At 46.6% G+C, this 20,219-nt stretch overlaps 1 protein-coding gene across 21 annotated transcripts in view; it reads right to left on the bottom strand.

Moving 5' to 3' along the window:
- The window catches only part of tenm3 (teneurin transmembrane protein 3), a 255,412-nt gene that overhangs the window by 103,639 nt on the left and 131,554 nt on the right, over window positions 1-20,219 (bottom strand). For 16 of the 21 annotated variants that reach the window (XM_028977050.1, XM_028977052.1, XM_028977053.1 and 13 more), the window contains one exon: window positions 519-725. The exons of the other annotated variants lie outside the window; for them this stretch is intronic. In XM_028977050.1, coding sequence (XP_028832883.1) covers window positions 519-725 — 207 coding nt within the window. The remainder of the gene's footprint in view (window positions 1-518; window positions 726-20,219) is intronic. 21 annotated transcript variants of the gene reach the window in all.

Here is a 20,219-nt window from a genome sequence, read left to right as displayed (position 1 = left end):
CATTTTCAGAAAGTCCTGCCGACAGTGGAAAGCTTGAAACATCAGTTAGTAATGAAAGTTGGCACTTTTAGACCAGGGCGAAGGTCTGAAGGTTCAACTAATTACGCTGAGAGAGGTGCTTCAGTGTTTTGTGGAGCTAGTGTGTAGTAATGCTAATTATTGTGCGTTGTTGTTGGGGGATGTGGCAGGTGTGTATATCGTGGAAAGGAAGGGGATCTGTTCCCAGTATAGCATTCTGTTTACATAATGAATGGAAGTGTACAGAATATCGGGCGCTCTGCCCAACAGCAAACCCACAACAATAGCTTCCCGTTAAATGAACAAATGTCTTTAACAATCAACATCATTTTTTTTTTTAAATGCACTCAACTGAACAAAATCAAAATAGAGGGACATTGGGACATGCTTACAGGGACGAGTTGGGAATGAATAGAATGAATGGAGGTTGTTGGACGTGCACATGTGAGATAGAAAGAGAGTGAGATAGAGAGAGAGAGAGGGAGAGAGCATCTCCTTACCATTAGATGTTGTGTCGTGTGATGCTTGAGTTACTGGTAAGTACAGCGTGGCCGTGAATTCTTCATCAGAGTCCGAGTCATGCACCGTCTCCGTGGTGACATTACTTAGCAGCGGACTCTGGTTGTGATGAAGATTGGGTGATGGTGGCTGAGAGTGTGAGTGGTCAGTGACTGATGGGCTTGATAGAGAGGATGGCATGGGAGAACCTGAAGAAAAGAAAATGATGGAATAAACCAAAGAAACAAACTAAAATGTGGAAGAAATGACAATTTGAACCTAACAGATGATGGCAAAGAAACAATGCAGCCATAAAAGAAAAAAAAAAAAACACAAAAATGGAATAATATAACAGCAGACATTCAAATCAGAAAAAAAATCAGTAAATACAATAATGCCTGGTTACAAAAGCGTGAAGACAGGGCAGAATGATGTGAAGGACAGTAATTATTCCACTCAAGCACAAATACGATAGGGTATCATTATCCAAGCCCTACTCTCGAATCAGAAAACACTGATTTGATACAGATCTCACACACACACACACACACACACACACACACACACACACAGCAAGTGCTACCGTGGACCTGGTGCTACATATGAAAAGGACTCCCAGATCACAGGAGTCTTAAGTCTGAAGAAAGTTTCTCTGGGTTCGTTTTTCAGCATGGCATATCCACGCTGCACAGAATCAATGGCTTTTGAGGGAAAACGACTGAAATGAATACATGAAAGTCTTAACTTTCCCAAAAGAAAAAACTAAACAACCGAATAAATAATTTTTAGCAGTAGTAAGGAAAACAAGACTCCCATGGGCTGTTCCTTTTCTCTTTTTACAGCATTTCCTGAAGACTGTAATTCAGCTCAGTTACATGCTGACTGGTGCTCATACGCACACACACACACACACACACACACCGGAGAAAAAAAATACAAAAAGGAGAAATGGATAGCGATGAGAGGAGAGGAGACTTGTTCGGTTAATTAATAAGCGATATATTTATATATTTATGACAGAGTGGAACGCGCTCTGCTGAGGAACTGAATACAATTAGAACAGAACCCACTGGGACACCAGCAGTGGATCCACTGCCCAACGCAACCAGCAAATTAGGTTTCCATTAACCTTTTGCTGGGCCTCTGGGATAACAGTGTTTCTCTCTGTGTGTGTGTGTGTGTGTGTGTGTGTGTGTGTGTGTGTGTACAACCCATGTTGGGTCAGCAGGGTTTGAGAGCTCCTTAAAATTTTTGCTCATCCGAGTCCCCAACGTGCAACATATCGTAAAAGAAGGGCGGTTTGGTAAATGAAGGTCCTCAGGCCCTGCATCGTCTTGCTGTAATGAATGTGGTCCTGAGAGAGAGATGTGTGTGTGTGTGTGTCTGTGTGACTGTGCGTAATAAACCTGTTCTCCGTTCTTTCTGCATTTATTTAATCAACAGTGACCACGTTGCCCATAACAGAGGTCTGCTGATGCCCAGCAACATTTGCTCTCGGTTGGGAGGTAATAAACCCTCTTCTGCAGGAGATGATGGGTTATATTACAGGTGGCTAACGCAGCTCTAGCCATAGGCTACTACCGCAACAGAAGGATGATGGTTGTTAAGAGGAGTGAAGAGGAAAGGAAGAGTGTGTGTGTGTGTGTGAGTGTGTGTGTGTGTGTGGCGCCCCCATCCTCTTTATATTTTCTCTCCCCCCTTTGGTCTGTTCTGCCTGAGCTGCTCAATTAGACTGGATCCATCCCCAGCAGCCAGCGTACCAGCAGGCCGGTGGACCGGAGGGAGGAGAGGAAAACAGGAACGAAGATGCCTGACCCTCAAAGGAGACACTTCCTCACGAGGACCGGGCCAGCACCCACAATTCACCAATGCCGTCAATTAAGAGTATCTGAAAAGGCACCCTTCTGATAACAGCGGCGGTGGAAATGTCACACGGGGAATACATTATACTGCTGTCCACCGGTGGCAGACGGGCAAACAAAGGATGGGATGAGATGAGGGGAAAAAACGACGGGAATTGTAAGACGACCAGATGTAGACCAACTGCCAGTTCCAAAAACACGCACACACACACACACATATCCATGACCGTATTAAAGCACACACAGTAACACCCCAGCAAACAGAGACAGAGCCGAGGTCATTAGGCGAATGTGGTTTAACTGAAGCCCGGTTTAGAGAGACAGCGGTTTCATTACTCGGAAATAGTACCACAGCTTCTGGAATTTTCTTTTTCTTCAGGTGCACCTTACACACTACGTCTCTCTCTCTCTCTCTCACACACACACACACACACGTACAGGCGAAAGCCATTTCCTACTCGCTGCAGGAGTTAATCACAGAAGTCAATATGTCTGTGGAGAGAGAGTATTATCTCAGTGTTTGCGCGCCTCTCCTCCTCTCGCGCCTGTTTTCTGACTGTATGTCTCAAAATCCAATTTCAGCACTGCTTTAAGGACACACATTTGTGTCCATTGTTAATTACATTCTGTCTCTCAACCAATGAACTATTATAAAAATTCTATAAATATCTACTGTTCTGTTCTGTTCTGTTCAGTTCTCATGCAGATTTTTGACTGAATTTCAAATCAAGTGCACGTTCAGCGTCCAGGTCTTTTTAATTTCTCCTCTGCTTTCTTTCTAGTAATCGGCATCGCTGTCCTCCTGCTGAATCCTCAGTGGCCGCCGGACACAAACAAGCCTGAAGGACACGCTTCATATCACTCTTCCATGAAAAAAAAAAAAGAATTGACATGTGGATAAATCAGCTTTGCTTTGTCCCCCAAAAGATCCAAAAACCGAGAAGAAGAAGCATGTTTAGCCCTTTAACCCTCCAACTGAGAAGCAGTGATGGGGCTGAGAGGACGCAGCCTGATAAGAGTGTTAATGACACCAAGCTTTTGTCAGACAAACGTCTTAGTTGAAGAGAAAAAAGAAGCAGCTATCACGTGTAGAGACCTTCCTGAGTCCAAACAAGAACATTAAAGCTCATGAAAGCAGATATCTTCTGTGAGTGGGATGATGAGGACTTTCATCACTCCCGCTCAAATAAGAAAAACCCAGAGAAATAGAGAGAGCGAAGGAGAGAGAGGACAGCAGGGTCATCTGGACGAACTTTCTGTTTCTGCTCTTTAATCTGCACGGGCTGGATGAATCGCTGTGCTGACAGACTGCATGGACTGTCGTGGAGACTGTAGTGAAGACGGCCATTAGTCGATTTCCATACTCTGCTTACAGCAAACAAAATAAAGCCAGAAACAGCAGAACTTCACAAGCTCAAGGCCTCCCAAGGCAGAGTATCTCCCTCTAATATACACTGAAATAACAACATGGAGGAAGGATGAAAGATAGATAGATGTGTGTGTGAGAGACAGAGAGAGAGAGAGAGAGAGAGAGAGAATGGTTCTGATGAGGGTCACTGTATTCATTCCAGAGATCAGTTCATAGGGGTCACACCTGAGTCTGCTTCTAAGGCAGAGTGAAGTATTATGGGTAATAGTGTAGGAATGATGCATGGGAGGCACTGCGGGGGTGTGTGTGTGTGTGTGTGTGTAATTGTGTGTGTGATAATTCATTAATAGCATGTTGGAACTGGAACAATCCGTCATCACCTCATCTCTGCAACAGTGGCTTGTGAAATCAGCACCATGTACATTTCATCAGTCACACAAACACACACACAGTCACACACCAACGTGGGCTGAATGCCACAGTGAGGGCTCAGTGGTGTGTTTATGTCTTGTAGAATGGAACAATGCCTCCAGTATCCTTCTCGCTCGCCCTCCATCTCCATCTTTGTCTCCAACAGCAACTCCTTCTCTTTCACTCATTCCTCATCTCTGCTTCGGTCTTTTTTCACTTGCCTCATTTTCCTACAGCGCTGTTCCCTTCAGGCGATATGTGAAATGAAGCCGTGATTGGTTGAGAGAGAGAGTGAGAGAGCGATTGAAATAGCTGTCCTTTAGTTCTTCGTTTAGATTGAAAATGTTGGTTGTTAATGCATGGTGTGGTGTGGTGTGTGTGTGTGTGTGTGTGAGTGAGTCAGCAGTGCTGACGGGCTCAGACCTGCGTACCTACCCGGCACCATTCTGCCGGGTACATTACTCACTCATAGAACACCATGATGCGGGAGCTGATGGAAAAGGTGCCTTCCTGTCATTGTGTGTGTGCGTGTGTTTGTGGTTGTGTGTGCGTTAGTGTGGTGGTGTGTATGTGTTGGGTGGGTGGTGGGGCTTCGATGCAGTATTCAAAACTGTAAGTTTCTGGAAAGATTCATTACTGACGGAAAAACTCTATCTCTCTCTCTCTCTCTCTGGCTGACACACACACACCTGAACAATGCTGCAGAAGCAGCAGCAGCAGGACTAGGTAAAATACACTGATTATGAAAAACCGAGGGATGAGGCAATCATGAGATAAATAATAATCAGCTTGAATTATTTATCCTGCTGCCTGATGTCTTACCGGCAAGTCCTGAGCTCATCTGGGAGATGAAGTACAATCAATAGCTTCCCACTAATGTGCCGCCCATCCTGACCGTCCTTTAGACTACGTTACCCACAATCCCTCACTCTTTCCACAAACAAGAAGACAAACACGCACACACACACACTCTTTTGCATCACAAATATGAGAGGAATCATTTACTGATAATTTGAAGTGTTTATATCAACATATTTAATCAGTAGTTCAAGATGATAGACAAACACCCACGCCAGAACATTTCTAGATTTCAGTCACACTTCTCTTTCCCAAATGAACACAGATATCCTTCATCAGACCACAGGCATGACTTCACCATGGTGATGATAAAATCCCGGCAACGCTGAAAGATCGATAATTAGGCCATTATTATCCTCTGCTGCATCCCCCTGCCTTGCGGGGAGCAGCGCACTGCACTCAAAGTACAGTACCAACACACACTCTCCCCGAACCGGGACGTTAGCATAGAATTCATTTATATGCAAGCCAATGATTCAGTCTAGATAAATGAAGGGTTAAATAAGTATATGCAAAATCTGCAAACGCCTCTTAATTCTGGTCATGATGTCAAATCGTTTTAAGTTGTTGGCTTCATTTAATAGGTGAGCGCTTTACTGGATTTCTTTTTTCAAGCAATTTCAATCATCTTGTTGGTCAACATTGGTCAAAAACATCAAATGTTTGTGTTGTAGTTATACTGTATTTATTATGTATACCTTGAGGGAAATTATACTGCATTAATGATCAGTTTATAGCCCAGGCCTAGCCTAGAATAGCCTAGAATTCCTCACTTTTATGACTAACAGAAGCAGCTATTTTAAGAGAGAAGGAAACGGGAGCAGCGCTGTTGCTTGAACGCGTGTGGACAAAAAGCATCTCCTGTAATCCATAATAAATGCTGTGGGCCAGCGCGGCAAGGCCAAGTTCAGAGGGAACAGAGAAGTGGGTGGGAATGTCTCTATTGTTAACCACCTGAACTCCAAATGATTGACTACCATCAGCTTACAGCACCAAGAGCAGATGTTCTGCACACACACACACACACACACACACACACAAAGAAAACACAACACACAAACATACACAGACTCTGGTGTGTGATTTGCATGGGTTTGATTCGGCCCCCTGTTTATAGAAGCTGCGGTATGTTGGTTAACAGGTGTGTCTGCTCTCTGTCACTCCACCAAACGGGAAACAGACTCTCTCTCTTTCTCTCTCTCTCTCACACACACACACACACACACACACGCAGACAGACAGGCAGGCAAACAGAGGGATTCTCACACATATTGACACACACAGAGCCATGATCCTCTGTAACTTTCTGTGACACACACACACACACCCATAGAAGGGTGAGAGTTTGTTTGCACTGAGGTCAGACGGACTGACCGAGGGCCAGTTAAACAGGAAGCAGAGGATTAACATGGTAACAAATTTAAATTCAGCAGCCTTGTGGTGGAGATCTTTGATATGCAGATAGAGTTAAAAAGAACACACACAGAAAGAAGCAATATGCATCAAAAGCCCATCTCCTGCTGATTGGATGAATAAATGAGGAATAATGATGATACTTCTGACTCCCGAAGACAGAAAATGTGAACGTAGTGGCTGAGACCACCACCGAGAGACGGCCAGTTGGACACAGGGATTTAGCCCAGATGTCTCAGAGAGAGGAATTACACTAAAGTAAAGAGAGAGGAAGAGAGAGGAAATTAGAGTGTAGATAAGATGATAAGAAGGAAGTAAGGAGAGAAGAAACTGATAACCTTATCCAAAAGAAAGAAAGAAAGAATGAAAGAAAGAAAGTGGGCAGATGTGGGGTCAGATTTCTCTCCAGACTCCGACCTCACACTCAGTATCATCGCTCCCCAAAATCCGCTCCCTTCGATGGGCCTGCACGCTCGCCGTGTCCCCCCGGGACTGACTGGATCACTCACACATAGCCCAGCTGCTGAGGTGGAGCACACCAGTGTCCTCAATCTGCCATCCCACACACACTCGCACACACTATTCATACAGACCCTGCATGTCTTATCCGCAAAACAAAGAAAGTTCGGCCTTCCTGGTGCTCTGCTCTGCTGCCGGCTGCAGCCGAGCTGCACAAAATTCAGCCCGTGTACCCGCCACACTGGATAGTGGGGAAAAAAGGGCGGAAAGTCCAGGGGTCGAACTGACAAATGTAAAGGAGACTGAGGGGCTGCATAGAAAACGAAAATAAGAAGACCCCACTGTGGGCAATGGCGGCCTTTCTTAGACAGGCTGCGGCGGTGCTGTTCTGCTGTGGGGGTTTTATGGCGCCATTTTATGTGCAGTTAAGACAGCGCACCTTCTTTCACAAGCCTGTTCCTGGAGCAAAAACAAAGACAAACGGCTTTGTAAAAAAAAAGAAAAAAAAAAAAAGAAAAGAGTGAGTTAGCGAGTGAAGCTAATTCCGTCTCGCGGAGCCAGGCACACTTAGTCGACTCAAACATTTATGCGGGGAAAACTCAACTGACTCCAGGAGGGTATAAACCTCTCAAGTGAAAATAAAAACCACCAAAAAAAAGTCCTTTAATTGCACGTTCATGTACTGACCTAAACGTTCAGGTTCTCCTTTGCTCCCTCAGCCCATCTAAAGAATGGTGCCATCGCTCCTCAGTTTTAGAGGTCCTTCTTGTGCACATTTGGAGACATACTTAGTGGGTGAATATAGTTAGTTTGTGGTTGTATATTATGGCAGGGTATTTTTATGGCCCATTACATGGATTGTGAACCACCCTCTAAGCATCCACATGGGAAATGGTGAAGAGGAGACTTTTTCTGCTCTCTGAAGAATCTCTTGGCAGACACACACACACACACACACACACACACACACTTCCAGGAGAATTTGTAGGCATTTCAGAGGGCAGAACTGCAAGCATGCGCAACTGGTGGGTAAATCAAGGGGATGAGATATTTTGCTCAGATCTGCTGTGTGTGAGTGTGAGTGTGTGTGTGTGTGTGCGTGTGTGTGTATGTGTGGGCTGGCGCAGTGATGCAGCGCAGTGCCATGCGTGTGCCAGTCACTACTTCAGATAGCGGTTAGCTCGTCTTTTGTCTTTAACAGAGTCTGCTGTTAGCAATTACTTCAGCAGAGCGGTCTAATCTAACTGTATTAGAGCAGCTCAAATGCTGCCACGCCCTCACACAGACACACAAAACTCTCAGCTTTTTGGGGGGAGGGTGTGGGGGGCTGGTGGAGATTGTTGAAAAGGAGAATGAAAGTAGAGCAGAAAGAAAATGACACCGGCACCGCGATTTGGGAATTCATCAGTCACGGATCACAACTTAGTTAAGAACAAAGTCCCAAGACCCCAACAGGTGGGACAGAAAACATATTCCAACTCTGTCTCACCAGTCTTCTCTCTCGGAAGTAGCAATACATGCTCGGCCACTGCGAGGTTCAGGAATAGCTTTGAATAGGGTTTAGGGATAGGGTTTGATTGACAGGGGGCAGTGATAGCCTAACACGAAAGGAAACGGGCCCGTAATTAGAAGGTTGCTGGTTCGAATCCCGAGGGGTCACTGAGCAAAGCACACACTGCTCCCCGGGCACCTTTCATGACTGCCCACTGCTCACCAAGGGTGATGGGTTAAAAGCAGAGGACACATTTCATTGTGTGCACTGTGAGCTGTGCTGTGTTTCACAATCACTAAACTTTAACTTTTGTACTTAACAGGAAGCCAGATTTCTGGTACAAGGCTCTTTACACACTCAATATATATCTAGCTGTCTAAGCCAATGGTAATTGGCAATTTACAACTCTACAACTACTACGCAGTGTGTCATACCGGTGCATCTAAAATGTGGTTTCATACCTTACGAAAACCTTCTATGGAGCCCCTAAAGTGCTGACTGGATAAATGAAGATAGCACCAATATCTTCTAGTGTAGACTAGTGTCAGGGTGATAATAAACAGTTTGACTTGGCCCCCCCTTAATCAAACTGCAAAAACAATTAAATTATCCAAAGCACTTGGAGCACTTCATATTTTGCTAATTTGTCTCTAACAGCTCCTTTAAAAAGGCATGGTGATTACTAGGGGTGCATGATTGAGAAAACCACACGATTCAACTCAATTTAACTCTTGGACTCATGATTCAAAATCGATTCCTAAACCAATTCTCAATTAAAAATGTCCCTCATTTTTTATTTCCCAGGAAATACAGCCCAGAGATCAGAACAGTTGAGGTAGCATAACAAAAATAAAGTGTTGCAAAATAAACTGCATAAACTGCAAACCTTCAACTTTCCATAAAAGTGGATTTGGCTGAACTTGTGAGTCCTGAGGTTTGTCGCATTTCCAAAATATTTGTCTTTGACTTTACAAAAAGCTTCTTTCTGTTGCTCGTCCATCGATTCCTCACACAATTTTTTCTTGCTCACACAAAGATTTACTATTCTGAGCCGAAATTCTGGCATTGCGCCATCTATAGGATTAAGAAATTCCCATCCGAAAAAACTGGCACCCTTACAAAATGAGAAATTTCGTGTCCTGTATGAATCAATTTTGGAAAATAAGAGATGGAATCCCAATTCTTTTGTGAATCGATGTTTTGCACACCCCTAGTGACTACCAATCGCCACAATGTCTTTAAAGTTAAAGTGTGAAGTGATTGTCACATGTGATACACAGCAGCACAGCACACGGTGCACACAGTGAAATTTGTCCTCTGCATTTATCCCATCACCCTGAGTGAGCAGTGGGCAGCCATGACCGGCGCCCGGGGAGCAGTGTGTGGGGACGGTGCTTTGCTCAGTGGCACCTCAGTGGTACCTTGGCGGGTCGGGATTCGAACCGGCAACCTTCTGATTACAGGCCCGCTTCCTTAACCGCTAGGCCACCACTGCCCCACTTTAGTGAGGTGCGAGGTGATCACACAGTTGCTGGCCACTTGCTCAGTGATGGGACATTCCCCTTTTTTTTGGCGAGAGAGTGACATGGTGGCACGGAGTCAGGCTTTCTTGTTGCTGGACACCCCCCCTTCATGGGGACTGCTGATGTGATTATTTATACGTTTCTTTTTTTTGCTTGGCGTTGGCGGGCATGGAGGTGGCGGCTCCAAGCACCATCCGACTGGCCGCTCCTGCAGAGCTCGTTGTCAAAACCCATGTGGCCGAATCTGACTGGCAGGGGAGCTGGGCTGCCAGTGATGGCACAGAAAACAAACCCTCGTAATTTTTAAAGAGAGATGACAACAACAACAACAACGAGTGCAAATAAATGAATGAATCAATCAACACAACAATACAGCTTGTGCGGCCGATGCTCGGCAACAACCACCCGCTGCTCCACTCCTCTCCCTGGAAATGGCTTCTGTTTTCCTCACTCAATTTTCAAAAGTCAGATAATGGGAAAAGGTAGCTTCAGAAAGGATAACCTTTAACCCTGTACCCCAAAAAAGTATGGACTGTAACATGGAATTGGACAGGTCTGTATTGTGAATCCTATTTTAATTGATTATTGGAAAATATTTTGCTTTGGAGTTTTTGTTTTTGTGAAATTGCAAAAACAAATGATTCTTTCCTTGACATCCATTTTTTATACTTTTCTAGACATCATCTGCCATGAATATGAGGTCATCCTCCTCCCTCCTTCCATCCCTTTCTTTCTGATGCACATCTGATGGAGCGAATGCAGTCAGCAGGTTGCAAGAAGGTCTTCACTAACACTCAACACGTATTGTGCCTTTTTCTGTGTGTCTGTGTGTGTCTGTGTGTGTACATACAGGGTTGTCCCTCTTCACATTGACGCTTCTTATCTCAACAGCCAACAGGATGCTTAAAAGACAGTGCTGTGAATCTCTGCCAAAGCCGAGGTGATCAATCTGCAGCCCTGCATTACCATACCCTCGCAACCAACAAAGAGGGCCTTTGAGCGGAGGAGAGGGGCCGCTGTCTCGCCCCGACTCGCCCACCATAGGCGCGCATCACTCCTTCAGGCAGACACAGTCGATAGAGAGGAGGAGGCCTAATACTCGCTGCTAAAGTTTCATGGCAAGGTATAATAATAAAAAGAGTGTAAACGTATCAGGACGGCGGTTCGCTTTGATCGCTGAGCATCAGCAGTAAATCAGACACAGGATCCTGTGCGATAATCTCTGCGGTTTCCTGTATGTATTTATATGTGATCATAATTCTTCAGCTTGCATTCAATAGTCATGATACAAGCCCCTAATCAGATAAGCCTCTGCAGCTTCCTTCTGCAGATATCCTTCGATGGATCGCCTTTCTGCTCACCTCTCCTCCTCTCGCCCCCTCGCCTTTCTCTCTGCTTCTGCCTTTTTTCCCTCAGTAGCTCAGCTCCAGTTACGGGCATTCAGAAATCCCTTTCCCCCTCTCCACGTCCTCTTCCGAACAATGCCGAGAGCGTGGTCAATACCCAATTTTTCCTTGAAGACCCCCATCCGGCAGCATCGCTAAAACGGCCTCTGAGGTGCAGCCGTTTTCTCTTTTTGTTATATTTTGAGTGTGTGTGCATCCTCGGCACATTGTCTAATGGCTAGAGCAACAAAGACATTCACACACAAACACACACACACACACACACACACACACACTAGGCTCAGGAGAGCCTCCTCTTTGTGCTCTGGTTTGAGAGTGGGGATGAGGGGAGATTAATCAGCGCCAGGGCTGGATTTGCACCCGGCAACTCACACCTGGGGCGAAGGGCGACCGAGCGACCCTGAAAGAGCCAAGCCAAGTGCGAGAGAGAGAGAGAGAGAGAGAGAGAGAGAGAGAGCCAGACAGAGAGAGATGACACACAACCGCTGCTCTGTTCGGAGTAAGAATAAGGGAAGAAAAGAGATGGTGGAACTGTCCTGAGATCTGTTTGTGTGTCTTTGCATAATGTCAGACTCTGTGTCTTCCCATTTGCCGGAACCTCTGAACCTGAAACCTTCATCTCCACCTCATTACCTTCTCTGGATGCTGTTTTCCACGTGGACGTCCGAGTGACCGGTCCGACACCAGCGGCGCTAACAATGCAGATTTTCAGCAAGTTTAACCCACGTATTCTGTCAGATAATCTAGTGAGTGTGACATTAGTGAACACTCCCCATGTGTTATGTCTTATTTAGCAGCAGAAAAACTGTGGTGGCCTAGCGGTTAAGGAAGCGGCCCCGTAATCAGAAGGTTGCCGGTTCGAATCCCGATCCGCCAAGGTTGCCAAGGTGGCACTGAGCAAAGCACCGTCCCCACACATTGCTCCTGTCATGGCTGCCCACTGCTGACCAAGGGTGATGGGTTAAAAGCAGAGGACACATTTCACTGTGTGCACCGTGTGCTGTGCTGCTGTGTATCACATGTGACAATCTCTTCACTTACTTAACATGGCCCAATTTGTGCATGTATTTTGTTCTTTTCCAGTGGATTTGTGCACAGACGCACATGGACACACACTTCGGCGTATTATAAAGACGAGCAGAGTGTTAATGTCCACGGGGGTCTGACCTTAAGCTCAATTATCTCCTGTTTCTTCTTATCTTGGTCCATCTGACTTGCGGTCGAGGCGGGATTAGCCTGACATAAAGAGCTCGTCCGGCCCCAGTGGCCAGAGGATAATCTACGGCCCGGCTGGCTGGCACGACCTCCCCATTATCACCGCCTTCGTTTTGTTCTTTCCGGCTTTATCGGCTCTTTAAGAGCAGGGGAGTGTGCCGACAGGTTTAGGAGGATTTGAGGACCATCCTAATTTTGAGAGATTCTCCCTGATCCCTCTCTCAGATGAAAAGGGAGGGGCTGAGTGGGACTTCCTTGTGTGACCCCTGCTGGCCTGACAGTACAGGGGAAGATCCCAAAATGAACATTCAGCCAAACGTAGAGTCAGTGTGGCCCAGGGAGGAAACGGTAACTTTGCAAGACGATGCAACACTCTGGCAAAGCACACTAAAAACCAGAAAAAGAAAAAGAAATCCTCTCCGCCAATTTCCTGCAGTAAGGGAGTGTGTTAACCTTGCCTGGCGAAGGCTGAAAACTTGCAATTATCGTTTTTTTTTCTCAGGCCTCTTTAGTGCCAGGGCTGGGGCCGATGGCCTGGAGAAGCGAGGTGACGCTGGGCGCTGAAGGCACGTAGAATCACGCCGCGCCCCAAACTCCCATCACAGATTACATCCAACTCCACAGTGAAGTGCAGCCGAAGGGAAGGAGGGAAGCTGCAGCTCTGAGGAGGCCTGAGGAGCAGCGATAAAACAATAAAGCTGAAACCTGCAGCCGCTCCTCTGGTGGGAGGTGTGCTCACCTGCGCCACGCAAGTGTGTGCGTAGTAGATGAACGAACACTTGCAGGAATTGCAGTGTGTGGGTGTGTGTTATTGCACGCAAATTAATTCATAGAGGACTTGTGGGCAGAGAAGAGGAAGTGACTGAGACAGAGAGTGGAATAAGCAGAAAAAAAGACCAGCTAGGGACAAGCAATCAGGTGAGCAGAGGTACACACATACACACACACACACACACACACACAGAGCTAAACCCTCTTTGACTTGGTGCACAGGTTGTGAGATGCCTCAGAACGCTTTAAATAAATGTTAATTAGACACAAGTGTCAGCATAAGCTCTCTCTGGTCCAGCGCTGGCACTGCAGACCACAGCACAACAGCCGGCTCTCCACAAACACACACATGCACGCACACACATGTACACAAAACAGATGGTGATTACAATGAAGACCTGAGCAGAACAAACAGCAGAAGATTTAATCAGAAATCACCTTGAGCAATTCAAATGCAGCGAGAGCTGGACCTGTCCTTCACACTGGCAGAATTTCAAAAAATCTCTCTCTCTCTCTCTCTCTCTCTCTCTATATATATATATATATATATATATATATATATATATGTGTGTGTGTGTGTGTGTGTTTTTTTTTACTCACCACATGAAACTCTGTGTGTGTATATGTATTTATTTATAATTTCTGAAATAGTAAAATAGTATTAATTATGAAATAGTGCTATGTTTAGTTTTTCAGCTACAAAAACATTATCATATAAAAGCAAACTGCTTGAAAAACAAATTGTGGGTCACCCAGTGATTACCTGCCACTCACCGAGGTGAAATATTATTACACAATTAAAAGAAGAAAAGAGGAAAATGGCTAAAAGGATTCGTTTTGGTGCAGTAAGGTTAGGTATGGATGTACCTTTCAAATACATTTTTAGAATATTTACCGCTGTTCATCCTCACAAACATGTAAAATCAGCTCTGTAGTGAGATGAACCTTTTAAAAGTGTACCCATACAAATGACAAACATTACACACACTGCAGGTCCCTGATTATTAGGCTTTGGGGCGACTTACAAACACAGATGCTGCCAACATGCTGCGTGTCCACTGCAGATTAGCCTCAATTACCCCCAACGAAGCGAGAGGAAGCGAGGGAGAAAGATGGTAGCGAGACAGGCAGATAGAGGGGGCTCCATGTCTAATTGAGTGAGGGTGAAAATGAGGCCAGTCGTTTTGCAGCACTCCCCAATTCTGAGGGACATCTAGCTCCCCGCCCTGTTTTCCCGCGACGTCTAATGACATTTCCCTTCCGTTGTAGAACCTGTCCTGCTGCTGCAATTACTGCACAAGAGCGAGCACCCTCAACAGCCCTCCACACACAACAACAACAGGAGCATTAACCACGGAAAAACAGGACAGGATGTATTCGCAGGCGGTCATGTGATGCCCACAGGTCTGTAGCATAAGGTTACGCTAAAGTCACCGCACACACAAACATCAATTCTCGGCTGCAGAACCCGCTCCCGCATGCTTGACGTGAGTGGCTATCCTTCAGGGCGGACACACATATCCACCCCCACACACCACCAACACAGGCTGTAGGGCAGTGGACGGTGAAGTGGCCCGCGTTCCGCATTGCGTGGAGCTTTTCTCTTGGTGAATCTCCCCACCATTCTAGCCTGTCTCTGACCTAGGCTTTTAAGAAGAAGAAGAATACATGCCCTGCAGGCACAAAACACGGCTCTGTACAGCACGCAAACGCAGCCGGTCCCAGGGAGCGCATTTTGGCCATTCGGCCAGTCAGATCCTCCCGTCGGCTGTTTAGGCCACCCTTAAAATGCCCAGAGTGAGAAAGTGGATGTCTGGAGACAAGCAATGAAATACAAAAAAAAAAACGTCAAATTGAAATCCTAATTAACATAAATATATATCAGATGCTGACCAGTGGCTGGTGAAATGCTTGCACAGTCATGATAATACATAAAAACGTTTTATTCTACAACTGCACACTCTGCTGAATATTACTCAATTATCATTGTGCATAAAAGGCTTGTGATGGTATAGATTCGGCCTTTACTTAAGTCCAAAAAAAAAAAGAAAGCATTTGCCTTCTTTTAAGTCTATAGAACCCTTGTTCTACAGAACGATTGGCCGTTTTCTGTATGAATGTGAACCCTTGTGTGTGGGCAAGTAGCTTTAAAGCAAATAAGACAAATAAAACAAGCATGGCTTCAATTGAAGGATCATTTAAATGTATTAGCATTTTAATGGAAAGATAAGAACGCTCTTGCCCTCACTCCCCACTGCTTACGCCAGTTCTTCAGAACCCAAAAGTTTCCTGCTTGCCGGCGAGATGCTCGGAATGTTAAGTGAACTCATTTCTCTGCTTGACCCCCCTGTTTGTGCATGCAAACTGCTTTTAATTACCCATAATACCCCACTGTCTTCAGTGTCAGCCACTCATCACAACAGACTAATGGAAGCCTCCAGAAGAGGTTAATCAGAGAAAAGAGAAGCGAGCGAGAGGGGAGGGGACGGCTTTCGGGGTACCTCAGAGCTATTTATCCAAATCATTCCGCTCCTTCGTGGCCCGCCTCAGGGTTCAGAGGTCAAGCGCCAACGAGCCGCTTCTGAGGGCCGAGCACTCAGTCCAGGCAAAAGGCAGATTATGAAATGTGTTTTTTGTTTGCACAATTAAAGTCCTTTTCATTGAAGCCGCACAGGCGGGCCAGACAGGTCTGGAGAACAGGAGGCCTATTGTGCCGCAGCTATTCCAGGTATTCAACCCGGCAAAAGAGGGAATCTCCTTGGCGGCTGCTCGCCACCCAAAAACGGAAAAAAAGAACCAGACTGCCGGCGTAAGGTAGGTGTGCCTAATAAAGTGCGTTCGAGTGATCTGAGCTGTGAAATGAGTGGAAAAACAGGAGAGCGGCGCGCGCGAGAGAGGAAGCGAGTCTGTCCGTCAGAGTTTCTATGGGAATTAAGCGACTGGGTCACCGGGCCCGACTGTCAGGGAGAAATGGGAAAGATGGAACAATGGACCAAGTTCCCCTCTATTAGGCTAATCTGGAACGGTATTCACGCTCATGCTCTCCCTTTACGCTAATTGCGGGATTAAAAATAACCCGATCCAAGGTTCGCCTCCCTCTTTTCACCTCCTCCAGCTCTATTTACCCACGGACTGCGCTCTTTTCCCGTTCCTCGGCCTTTTTCTGTGGCTCCTTCACTAACACACACACGGAACGTTTCCCCAACAGCAAAAAAAAAATGGGAAGAAATTGTTGGATTTGAAAAAGATCCAAGTTTGGAGCCCAAAATATTTCGGCGCCCCTGGTGAGGATAAAAGTGTCTGCATCTGGGTGCCATTCCACAGGAGACAGAGTAGACATCAAACGCCGATCAAGTGTCATTGTGTGTGTGTGTGGAGATCTTCCTCTCCAGCATCCACCTTCCTTCTTTACTTGCTTCTGAGCTCACGGCTTAGGGCAAAAAAAAAAAAAAAAAAAAGAAAGCCATTCATCGACTTTTTCCTCTCTCTCGCTACCTGGCGCCCACACATTTTCCAAGTCATGGTTCACGATGCGGGTGCGGATCCGACACGTCAAACTCCGGCCCTCCGAAGCGTGAGGCCGGGCTGCGGACTGTGAACGAGCCTGAAGCCTGCGGTGCCGCTGATAGAGCAGTTCATCAATCACAACCCAGCGCTGACGCTCCGCAGTGGCGGGCGGGCGAGCGGGCGAGCGGGCGAGCGAGCGAGCGAGCGAGCGAGAGTCTCCGGGACGCAGGCCGGACTCGCCGGGGCCTTTTCACTGCCTCCTTTGTGTCCATTACTCACGCTGCGCTGCCTGCTCCTGCGTCCCGGGCTGGCCGTAATGAAGAGGGCGCTCGGAACATACGTGGAGTGAGTTCTGTTGGCCGACTGTGGGTGGAATGAGCGACCCGGAGAGGCGTCGCTGGGCCCGGGGCGGGGGCGTTGCTCTGCATTTAGGAGTCGGCTCCATTTGCATGATATAACGGCGTTTAGGTAGTGTTCGCACAGCACACGCAACGCAGCTGTAAAATGGTTTTCCCGGGATCTTCGTTAAAACGCTTCGCACACGACTCTCGCGCAGCGTGCATATTATTTACTGTCCGTTTGCTCCCATTAAACAGACACATTCCTACGCAGCACATGCAGCAGCCCAGCTGCTCTCTAGCTGTAGGGCTATTCTACGGACCCTCGGCAGGGAGATTGCAGGGAGGTTGGTGGCAGGGAAAGTTTCCTCATCAGATAAATCTCCCCCACGGCCCTGCGCGGTCTCATCTCCGCTCTTCTAGCCGCCCGCTCCGAGGCAGCGGAGGAACCTCAGCCCAAAAGGAAGACAAAGGCAAGTAAATCTGGCCCGGGGGGGGGGGGGGGGGGGGGGGGGGGGGGGGGGGGGGTCTGTGGTGATAACGCGCACTGTCACAACCAGAACTCCAGACTGCGCAGCCGCCCCACGGCATGCTGGGAGTTCCTGCTCAGGAGGAGGACGAGTGGATGTGACGGTGCCTCGCTGGTATCACTGGTGTCCAGGATCAAGCTAAGTCTGTTAGCAGCCCGGGCGGGGCAAAAGGGACGGTGCGTTGCAATAGAATGGAGGCTGCATGGCCTCATCTCTTCTTTTTTTCCTCCTTTCTTTTCAGGTTTGTGGCAGAGCTCACAAATCTGGACAGAATAGTCGAAGTGGACTTTCCCTTTCTACCTGTCTAACCCCCCGCCTCCTTCCTCAGACACACAAGCAGCGCACACCCACAGCAGAATTCCAACGATGTGGAGAGACACAGCGACAGGCACGGGGGGGTCTGTATGATTTCCCCCCCTTGTTTAGTGATAATTCTAAGTCATTCGAATCCACGTGCTGAAGGAAAGTAATTACGTTACGTACGTCCCATCGAGGGCACCATATCAGCGCACGGCTGGCATAAATTAAATGTTGTATACTCCGAATGGGCATAGTGCGACCTCCGTTGTCGCCTCCGAATATTCACGCTAAAGTTGCTTCTAATTAAAAGACGTGGTGGAGGAAACGCCGGCGTATGCCAGCATCTGCATTTCAAATGTCGGAGCTCATTCAGCCCCCCCACCCCCAAATCCCCCCATTCCCATGTTTTTTTTTTTTTTTTTAACTTCCTTTTAATTAAACGCTGACATTCCAAGGCATTTACTGTCTGTGTGACAGAGAAAGAAAGGACGAACAGTTAAAATATGTCGGCCGCTTGCGAGGAAACAATGCTTCTTACGTCGCCATGAGCGCGAAGGCTGATTAGTATTCCGCTGAGGGCTTCTGAAATAAACACATAAATAAACACAATAATAAATAGCACAAAATGTCAGAACAGCTGTACCTCATAGTGCTCTCTCTGAGAGACAAATGCTCCTGTTTTATTAACCCTTCCGTGGTGGGAGGAGAATCATTATAAAAAGACAGATAATTGTATTGTATAGAAATGGTAAATAGAAAAGTTGGAAAAGAAAAGAAAGGGACAGAGAGAGAGAAAATCACCAACCTTCGCAAGTCAAAAAGGGGCGCAGCGGGACAACTGTCGTAAAAGAACCAAATGGCTCCTTTGACATTAGACAAGGACACAACACACGCAAATTCCAACCAGTCCATTAAATGGATGTCCAACAAATTCACAAATGCTTGTTCACACAAAGGAGCTTGGATATCTGTATCTCACATACACAAACCTCCTGCACAATTGTCATTGTATGTTCATGGTGTAATCTGGCCTGTGGAACAGTAGTAGTAGTAGTGTGTGTGTGTGTGTGTGTGTGTGTGTTGATGCCTCTGTGGTGTGTGGTGATTGCTGTGGACATGTGCAGTAAATGACTGAGGCCCCATCTCGGCTCATCTTACCCCAAAGACGGCTTGTCCTGCAACGTGATACCTGCCGACCAGGTCACGACCCTGCCACCTCCTGACCAGGAAAGACAAAGATGACCTCCCTGTTTACCCCACCCACCACACCCACCTCTTATCAGTGACTGAGTGAGTGTTAGTGAGTGACTGTTCCAAGACTGGGGGAGTGTGTGTTTGTGTGCATGTATGTGTGTGTGAATGCATGTAGTTGTGTATAAGAGTGTATGTAACTTCATTCTAAAATGTGTAAGAATGTATAAATGTTTTTCAGAGTTTATGTGAGACCATATGAATGTGTGTGAATGTATATGGGTGGTGGTGTGTAAATGTATGTATATACTATGTTTGTATGCATGTATGTATGTATGTATGTATGTATGTACGTCAGTATGCACACAAATATATGCCTAAGATTGTTTTACTGTTTAAGTCAATGTGTGTGCACACATGCATGAAGAGCTCATCAGGCCGCTGGTGGCTGAAGGTTTGGGCGTGTGCTGGACTGATCCTTTAATTGGCGAGTGGAGCAGAAGTAATGAGGAGGCTGCCCAGTTCCGAGCGTAGATCCTCGTTAAAGTTTCGCCCGGCTCTCCTCTAACCCTCCGGCACATTCTGATCGGGGCCAGGGACCACTTTCTCCATCTCTCAACACACACACACACACACACACACTGCCCTACATACACTCCATGGCAGAGGTGCATGGTGTAGAAACCCCGAGGACCCCCCTACCTTACAGTGTTGCATGTCTCAGTCAGCAATAATGACCCTAATATTTGGTCATTTAGAGGCAATTTTCTGCCGAATACGAGATGTCCTGTGTCACTGATGTTTTATTATAACAAATCTGCTATCTTATTACTACGCGCTTGACCCATGCTGCAGTGGAAAGTCATGAGAGCTTCATCATGCCGCTGTCGCTTTTATTAAACATGAGAGCTGCTCAGAGCACCAGCTATTTTTGTTTTTTAAAATTCCCCTTCTCATACGAGCAAGGCAGCGGCAGTGGCGGCTCTAGTTTGACACGGGGGCTTCACTCCCGAGCAAAAGAGATGAATAGAACAAGAACTAGGAAAAAAATAGACTGA

The sequence above is a fragment of the Denticeps clupeoides genome, chromosome 4, assembly GCF_900700375.1.
Source record: "Denticeps clupeoides chromosome 4, fDenClu1.1, whole genome shotgun sequence".
NCBI classification, from domain to species: Eukaryota; Metazoa; Chordata; class Actinopteri; order Clupeiformes; family Denticipitidae; genus Denticeps; species Denticeps clupeoides.
This window is presented reverse-complemented; position numbering and strand designations above follow the sequence as displayed.